The sequence below is a fragment of the Trachemys scripta genome, chromosome 3, assembly GCF_013100865.1.
Source record: "Trachemys scripta elegans isolate TJP31775 chromosome 3, CAS_Tse_1.0, whole genome shotgun sequence".
Classification (NCBI taxonomy): domain Eukaryota; kingdom Metazoa; phylum Chordata; order Testudines; family Emydidae; genus Trachemys; species Trachemys scripta.
In genome coordinates, this window is record NC_048300.1 from 198,312,470 (window position 1) to 198,321,600 (window position 9,131).

The 9,131-nt window shown below is 54.6% G+C and overlaps 1 protein-coding gene across 1 annotated transcript in view; it reads left to right on the forward strand.

Annotated features, from left to right (window-relative positions):
- The window catches only part of SCARA5 (scavenger receptor class A member 5), a 178,332-nt gene extending 169,736 nt beyond the window's left edge, over window positions 1-8,596 (forward strand). The window contains exons 6-7 of the mRNA XM_034766805.1: window positions 233-427; window positions 7,880-8,596. Of these exons, the coding sequence (XP_034622696.1) occupies window positions 233-427; window positions 7,880-8,016 (332 nt within the window). The 3' untranslated portion in view covers window positions 8,017-8,596. The remainder of the gene's footprint in view (window positions 1-232; window positions 428-7,879) is intronic.
- Window positions 8,597-9,131: the final 535 nt, after the last annotated feature.

Below are 9,131 nucleotides of genomic sequence, written 5' to 3' on the forward strand. Positions count from 1 at the left end.
GCCGGACGGATGCACCGCGGAGGTCACGGCCATTGAGTTGAGTGGGAGAAGGATCCAGTTGATAGGAGCAGGCTCTGGTCCCCCAGTGGAGGCTGTGCCAGACAATGTACTTGGTACTACAGGCGCTGTAAGCTGTAGGGGGCTGAAAGGACGGGCTCCTGGCACTCTCTGTAGGGAGGGATGGCCCCGAAGGAGACGCTCACCATTTGCTCTGCGTCTCTCCTCCCTACAGCCGCCGCCGAGCAGGGGCTGATCCGGCTGGTGAACGGCTCCGTCCCCCACGAGGGGCGGGTGGAGGTGTTCCACGACCGGCACTGGGGGACGGTGTGCGACGACAGCTGGGACAAAAAGGACGGGGACGTGGCCTGCAGGATGCTGGGTTTCCGAGGCGCCGAGGAGGTGTACAGGATGGCCAAGTTCGGGCAAGGTAAGATGGCGAACTGACCGCCGCCCAGCATGGGGGCTTCCTCCCCTCAGCTAGAGGCCAGAGGCAGCTACCGGGCCCAGCCAGTGTGCCTCACCCTGACCGGCAGCCGCCACCGCTAAGGGGAGTTTGATCTCCATGGCCCTTTCAGCCCTTGGCTTCTCTACCGAGGCTGCCAGTGACAGCGGGGGTTATGAGCTGTCCAGGACTGTGCTCCTTCGCTCACCACGCAGAGGCCACGAGACAGCCCAATGTTCAGTCACTCCAGATTCCCAGTGGCAGCCTAACCCCCCCATCTCCTGAGCCATTCGGTCCCGAGGCTACTTTGCTTTGCTATGCCCGAGCTGGGAGGCCATGTGCCATCCAAGATCTCCCAGTCACAGGAGGAAATGCATGGAGAAGCGGCGGAGAAAATAAACCAAATCTGTCTCCAAATAAACCCTGCCGAGCATTGGCGGCTCCCGTGCCAGAGGGACAGAGGATGCTCTGGTGGTCTGAACTGTTGTCGTTTTGGGTTGGCTCCCGCTCCTTCCTCACCCCAGGCCCTGGGTGTCTGCAAATATTTTGACGTTTGCCTGAAGGATTGTGTGAAAACAGATCCCTGGCTCTTCTCCAACCCAGCCCTTGCTTTTCTCTCACGCATACACCCTAACTGCCTGTCCAAAACCTCTGCCCTGGAAAAAGTGCTCTGGGGATTGGGCGTCTGAGACGTTCCCAGCTCTGAAAGCCAAGACTGGCTGCTGCTTCCCCTTCTTGCTTCCCAGCCTTTGTCACCGAAACCTCCAGCTCAGATCTATAAAACAACATAGATCGTTAGCAGGAACGAGCCACATGTACCCCCCTGCTTAGCACCCAATAAATCAACCGGTTTTGGAGAGGAAATATTAGTGAGCCTGGCACCAGCTCTCAGTGGCCTGCCCTGGCTGGACTGGTGTGTAATTGACCAGGTTTCTTGCGGGAGCTCTTGATTTGAGATCAGCCCCCTATGGGACTGATGTGTCGATGTTCAGATGGTCTCCGTTGTGCTGCTGTGGCTCCAGGGACGTTTGCACTGGGATTTTCAGTGGATCCCAGAGGAGGTGGGTGCCTGCCTCCAATTGAATATCCGTCAGTGCACGTGGGCTCCCAAACTCACACGGACGCCTCTGAAAATCACCACCTTCTGCCATAGAGTGGTCAGGCCTAACCACCTAGAGCCTACTGCTCATAGGATTCATATGTTCTCAGAGCCTTTACCACACACGGAGACCCAGCCACAAACCCTGCCCATTCATCTGGAGCAGAAGCAGAATATAGTCAGAAGGAAATCCTGAAATACTCATTTCTGGATCCCTAAACCACCGCTCCAGAGATGGGCAAAACCAGAGGGCAGTTTAAGTTTGCAACACTTTGCCAGTGAATCACAAAACTCAGGCCTGGGGTGGTTTTGACCCACATCCCATTTTATCCAACTCTCCCACAGCTCAGCGCAGGGGCCCTTCAGCCCCGCCCACCCCTGTGAGCCAGGGCAGTGCTATTATCCATGTTGGATGGGTGGGGAAACTGAGGCACAGCAGGAATTGAACCTAGGTTCCCAGCTGGTGCCCTAACCAGTGGGCCACGCTTCCTCTCCCACAAGCAGCGCTAATGCTTATGCTGCTAGGCATACAAGCCCCGTACTCCCACATCCACTCCAAACATGACACCTTCTGCACCACTACACAAATTCCCCCAACACACACACAGCCCATATACACAGTTACCCTCGGACCCACCAACACAACCCCATCTACACACAACCCCTGCCACATACGTACACAGACTCTGCTCCTAATACCACAGACCTGGAAAGGACTGAGGCAGGACCGAGTGAACCCAGACCACCCCCGACATGCCTCTTCTTAAAAACCACCCAGTGATGGGGATTCCACAACCTGCCTATACACACATACTCAAGCACCATCAGTTCCCATAAACACAACCCTGTATAGACACAGCTGCCCCTTATGCACAGCCCCATAACACCAGCGCACACACACACACACACACACACAGGTGTGCAGCTCCAGATCGTCTTGCTTCCTGGCTGGCGCCCCGTCTCTTGACCAGTCGAGCGTGCGTCTGGCCTGGCACAGACAAAGGCCGTGAAATGGTTTCCACCAGGAACAACAAACAGCTGGGGCGCGCCCGCTGGTGAACGCAAAGCCCTGGTTTGGAGGGAGCCAGCCACGCGGCTGTCTCCTGTGTCGGTGTTTTGGCCAGAGTGAGAGCCGAGAGCCGGTTAGCTGTTAAGCCCCCCAGCAGACGTGGGAAGTTAGATTGCAGGGAGTGCTTGGCCTGCGGTGTTTTCAGCAGACACTGAAACAAATGAGGTGAAACGGAGGGGAAAGTACACAGAGAGGCAGCGTGGCCCAATGGGTAGAGCACTGGGCTGGACCTCCCAAGACACGGCCTCCTTTCCTGCCTCTGCCACTGACCTGTTGTGTGACCTTGGGCGAATCACTTTCTATCATGCCTATTTAGATTGTAAACCATTTAGGGCAAGGACTGCCTTCACTTGGGGCGCACGGGGGGGTGGGAAGGGTTGCAGCAGCTAGCACAAGGGGCCTTGATCTTAGCTGGAGCCTGTAGGTGCTACTGCAGTAATAATACTGAGAGCTCTGGGTTTGTTTTCCACAGCCTGAGGTCTGGCCCCCGCCTGGATCCAAAGCTCACTGAAGTCAGTGGAAGTCTTTCCACCGACTTTAGAAGTTGAAGGTTTGACCCATGAAGGGTATGTCCGGCCCCCAGTCATCGCTTCCAACCACCCAGGCCTAAATGCAGGCACAGTCTGTGCCAAAGGCCCAAAATAAAGGACACTACAAAATTATCCACTTAGGAAACTGAAAAGTGCCTCTGGATTCCTTCCGTCAGTAACTCTCTCCAGCCTCAGGCCCGTGTCTCTTTACTTGTGAGGGCGCGGCAAATGGAGGGAGAACACAGAAAGTATCCCATGCACTAAGCCAGCAGAAGACGGCAGGATTTCGCCAACCCCTGGAACACCCTGGGGAGGGAGGTAAATAATATTATCCCCATTTTACAGGGAAGAAAGGTATTGACATCTGACTCCCATTGAAATCAAAACACCTGGGACCTATGCAAGGCGACAGAACAAGTCATGGGATGAGAGCACAGGAGTACGCACGCATGCCATTGGACCTCAATTCATCTTGCTTTTGCTGTCCTTTCCCCCCCCACACACACACACACACCTGCAGCTTCCCCCTAGCAAAGCTCCCCAGCCTATCGCCATTTATCAAATCGAGCTGCGGGGAGCTAATCCCGAACATCTGGCAAAACTCATGGTGATTTATTGTGGCACGTAGGGAATTTTTCCTCTTGACGCGATCGTAAAGCCCCGAATCCCATGCGGCACGGAAGGCCAGCTCGCTCGCTAGCCATCTGTTGTTTCAGCCCAGCAGTGATTTCTTGGCCAAAACTAACTCATCTCTCCCATTATCGCTGTCCATTTCCTTTCGTAGAAGGGGTTTTATCAGCTGCCCTTCCCTCTTGGGGGGGAGAATCAAACAATGGCAAAGACAGCAGAGGAAGTTTCCCCCGATCCGGTTTAATAAAAGAACAAGTCGCATCCCGGCCCCTAATTCTAGGAAATACCCCACTGAGGCCATCCAAACATTTCGTGACTTGGCGCGTTCGGCTTGAACAGCCTGCGTTGTGAGAGACCGTACTTGCCACTTAAAGAGGCAGCGTCCCTCTGCCGAGGTGGCTGAATTTACCTTCCTTGATGTGTGTTTCTCCTCTGTTAAGTGACTCTATGGAGATGGCATCGGAGGGGCCCCTCTTTCTGGCGTCTCCATGTTCCCCAGATCAGACCTGCTCCATTTCCAAGTACAGACCTGTTCACCGCCAGCCCTGCAAACACGGCCTGGGATCTGTGAGTCAAGCTGGGTCTTTCCGGCTGGAAAGAGTCCGCAATTAGGAAATTGGAAATTAATGGAGATATCCCATCTCCTAGAACTGGAAGGGACCTTGAAAGGTCATTGAGTCCAGCCCCCTGCCTTCACTAGCAGGACCAAGTACTAATTTTGCCCCAGATCCCTAAGTGGCCCCCTCAAGGATTGAACTCACAACCCTGGGTTTAAGGACTCAGTTAACAAGTCGCTTGATGACGCGCGAGCCAGGAAAGACTGCGGCTTGCTCTTCTGCAGGGCGAGTGGGCATAAAACAGAGTAAAAGCTCAGCACTGAGGGCCTGATTCTGCTACCCTTACTCACTTAGAGTAGTCCCTTACGGCCTGAGCCAAAGTCTGGGAACCTTACTGCCCCCTGCAATCAATGGGATCATAGGCGCCAACTTTTCCGGGCGCCAGTGGGTGCTCAACCACCCCCCTGCCCCTGGCCCTGCCCCAACTCCAGCCCTGCCCCGCCCCCTCCCGTCCCTGCCCTGCCCCCATTCCAACCCTTTCCCCAAAGTCCCCACCCCAACTCCGCCCCCTCCCTGCCCCATTGGACACCTTCCCCAAATCCCCGCCCCTACCCCACATCTTCTCCAAGCGCGCCACGTTCCCCCTTCTTCCCCCCTCCCCCTCCCCCCCCCCCCCTGCTTGCCGCCGCAAAGCGCTGGGAGCTAGGGGGAGAAGCGGGCCGCGGAGGTGGAGGCAGAGCGGAGGCAGAGATGAGCTGGGGCGGGGGAGGGGAGGGGAGGGGGCAGGGAGCTGCCTGTGGGTGCAGAGCACCCACCGATTTTTCCCCGTGGGTGCTCCAGCCCCGGAGCACCCACAGAGTCGGCGCCTCTGAATGGGGTGACTCGCTGATAAAGTACTGCTCAGCTTGAATCAGCAGGTCTGATCCTGAACGCACCTGGGAAGCAGATCTGCTGAGTAAGAAGAGGGTCACTGTCACTTTTCTGAGTAGAAACACACCTAAAAGGGGAGAGGTAAATCTACAAGATGAACAAAGACAGCAAGAGCCAATCACAACGAGGAAAGACATAGCCTGGATTCCTGGCAGATGGAGCTGGTCCCTTGGGGGGTATCCGCCAGGAAGCAATGTGCCAGACCGGGCTTTGTGCCTTTCTGTGCCATCAGGGTGAATCTGGGTCTGACTCTTTAGCAGAACTGGACGGGCAATGGATTGTCAGTCCCCTGGGAAATCCAGACATTTGGGGAAAAAAAATTCTTTTGAGTTGGGATGAAAAATTGAAATGTCCGAATTCTTCACGAAGTGGACTGTCAGTTTCAGAAACATCAAGACATTGCATCGTGAGAACATTGAAACAGCATACGATCATATCCAACATAACATACACCCTAGCAGCTAATACTATTAAAGTTCATATGATACTCTGATATAAAAGTAAAAAAAGAATAGACGGAACGACCAAGTCCAAACGAACCGTTTTTACCTGACGGCAGCGAAATGTTTTGACATTATCAAACCACATTGGTTCAATGGATTCCTCTCCGGGGGTGGACAGGAGATGGTCCCAACACCAGGTCACCGGTGCTGTCCATCAAAGGAGAGCCTTTTTAGACTGCTGGGGACTCCACATCATAAAATCATAGAATATCGGGGTTGGAAGGGACCTCAGGGGTTCTAGTCCAACCCCCTGCTCAAAGCAGGACCAACCCCAACTCAATCATCCCAGCCAGGGCTTTGTCAAGCCTGATCTTAAAAACCTCTAAGGAAGGAGATTCCACCACCTCCCTAGGTAACCCATTCCAGTGCTTCCCACCTTCCTAGTGAAAAAGTTTTTCCTAATATCCAACCTAACCCCTGCCCGCCCTCCCCCACTGCAACTTGAGACCATTACTCCTTGTTCTGTCATCTGCCACCACTGAGAACAGTCTAGCTCCATCCTCTTTGGAACTCCCTTTCAAGTAGCTGAAAGCAGCTATCAAATCCTCCCCCACTCTTCTCTTCTACGGACTAAATAACCCCAGTTCCCTCAGCCTCTCCTCATAAGTCATGTGCTCCAGCCCCCTAATCATTTTTGTTGCCCTCCGCTGAACTCTTTCCAATTTTCACATCCTTCTTGTAGTGTGGGGCCCAAAACTGGACACAGTACTCCAGATGAGGCCTCACCAATGTCGAATAGAGGGGAATGATCACGTTCCTCGATCTGCTGGCAATGCCCCTACTTATACAGCCCAGAATGCCATTAGCCTTCTTGGCAACAAGGGCACACTGTCGACTCACATCCAGCTTCTCGTCCACTGTAACCGCTAGGTACTTTTCTGCAGAACTGCTGCCTAGCCATTCGGTCCCTAGTCTGTAGCAGTGCATGGGATTTTTATGTCCTAAGTGCAGGACTCTGCACTTGTCCTTGTTGAACCTCATCAGATTTCTTTTGGGCCAGTCCTCTCATTTGTCTAGGTCCCTCTGTATCCTGTCCCTACCCTCCAGCATATCTACCACTCCTCCCAGTGTAGTGTCATCTGCAAACTTGCTGAGAGTGCAGTCCACACCATCCTCCAGATCATTAATGAAGATAGTGAACAAAAACGGCCCCAAGACCAACCCTTGGGGCACTCCGCTTGAAACCGGCTGCCAACTAGACATGGAGTCGTTGATCACTACCCGTTGAGCCCCACGATCTAGCCAGCTTTCTATCCACCTTACAGTCCATTCATCCAGCCCATACTTCTTTAACAGATGTCGAGGTTTGGGATGTGTCGTGGGCTCTGAAGCCCGCCCCTTCCTAGGCCTCACAGCCCGAGCTCCCACCCAAATTGCAACTTCAAAGCACAGTCTCTGCAGCTATTTTTAGCACAGGAGCATGGGCCTCGGTCTGTTGAGCCAGGTTTGGAGGCTCGCTGCCACTTGCTGTGTAGATGTTCCTTATAAAACCAGACCGTCCCCCGTTGCCATGGCCGTGCCCTCAGCACCTCTCCCCTGCAGCCAGCGCCCCCTTGGCCCATGCTCACGGGCTGGTCGGACCTGCCAGCTCTCAGGGCTGTGCAGTCTGCGCGTAGGACTCCCGCCCTGCCAGCTCTGGGAGAAGCTGGGGCTCAGGGCGAGATGGCTCCTTCTCAGTCTCTCTTGTGGGGGTCATGGGGCATTGCAAACAGAATGACAAACACGGAGGCCTTGCGAGGCAGGGCTAAGTACTACCTAGACCTGCCTGTGGCTGTCAGCTAGCCCTCCAACAAACACATTCTGGACATTCCTGCTCTTCTTAAATTAAAGAGGAAGCAGGAAAAAGGTTTTGAAAAGGCCGTCCAGGCTCTCTTAGTACATCAGAAAGAAGCAAACCTGCCAATTCTCCCCTCTGCAGCGGTACCTCAGAGGTGGCTGCCTATCAGTGGTGGGTGACACGATCTTTGCAGGCCAGTGATGTGATGCTGCTGCAGGAAAGCTGCTGGGTTTGAAGGTTTAAGCATTATCCCAGGATAAGACCAGGCGGTTACTGAAGCGGGCCGCCCCCTGGAGGCAGCCTGGCATTGCAGCTAATGTCGCTGTCCCAATGTTTCCCCAGGCATAGGGCGGATCTGGATGGACGACGTCGCCTGCAAAGGCACAGAGGACAGTCTGTTTCAGTGCACCTTCTCCAGCTGGGGGAAGAGCAACTGCGGCCACGCCGAGGACGCTGGAGTGAAGTGCCTCCCGCAGTGACCTCAAGGACAAGCCACCAGCAGGAAGCCAGATTATCCCACCGGGAGGGGGCTGTGCCGAGGGAGAGGGACACACTGAGACATGCTGCAGCACCCACCCGTATATCCTTAGCCCAGCCTTTTGCCTCCGGGCTCACTGCCGAGACTGTCGTCTTCTGATCTGCTGCGACTCCTCTCCCGGGTGCCCCACCGTCCTGGGTAATATTAGCACTTCCTGTAGCCTTCCCCCTCCTTCCTTGTCTGTCTCTTGCTCTCGCTTCTAGACCAAAGTTAAGGCTGCAAAGCCATTATCCCTATCCCCCCCTTCTCCTTTCTCCAGCCCTGTGATATACATGGGTATTTTAACAGCACCTGAGACTCAGCGTCTTGCCGCGGGCTCGTAGGACTGGACTATGAGACCCATGCCGCGGCTCGGAAAGACTCCGAGGTATATACGACGAGGAGCAAGTGCGCTTAGGCTGGCCGGAGAGCGACGTATTCTACTGTTTAGCTTAGCAAGCCAGCGGACCAGCCCCAGCCTGTGCGCCCTCAAACATTTTAGCAGAGAAATAAATGTCTTTTTACTCTTCTCGACTTCCCCACATTGCATTACGTGGAAAGCGGACGGCAGATGACTGGGGCCCGCAGGGAGGGGCCGGTCACAAAAGCCGATGCAAGCGAAGCCGTTGCTGAGGGAGATTCCTTACTCATTACACCTGGTGGGTGCAAAGGCTGCATCAGTTTATTTAAGCCCAGTAATGTCCGACCTTGCTCTATTCTTTTATAGCTAGGCGTGGCCACATATATAAAGATACCAGCGTTGCTTCAGCTAAAGGTGTAAGTCAATGACCTGGTTAAGTAGCAAGCTCCTATAAACGCGGTGGTCAGCCACTAGGGGGAGACACGCTCACACACACTAAGCGGCTGTATTAGGTGCCCAGGTTAATAGCGTTACGTGCCACGGTACTGCCATTCACCGGCTTGCAACACAACTGCCACGCTGCTTTCATCCTTGCCGTGGGATCCCGTGCCCGCCCAAAGGAGGGCAGTGCCACAGCATGGCTGGTCAGTGGCCAGGCAGCCTGGAAACGACCTCATGGAGCCTTCCATAGTCGCTGTGCTGAAAGGAGCTGGCAG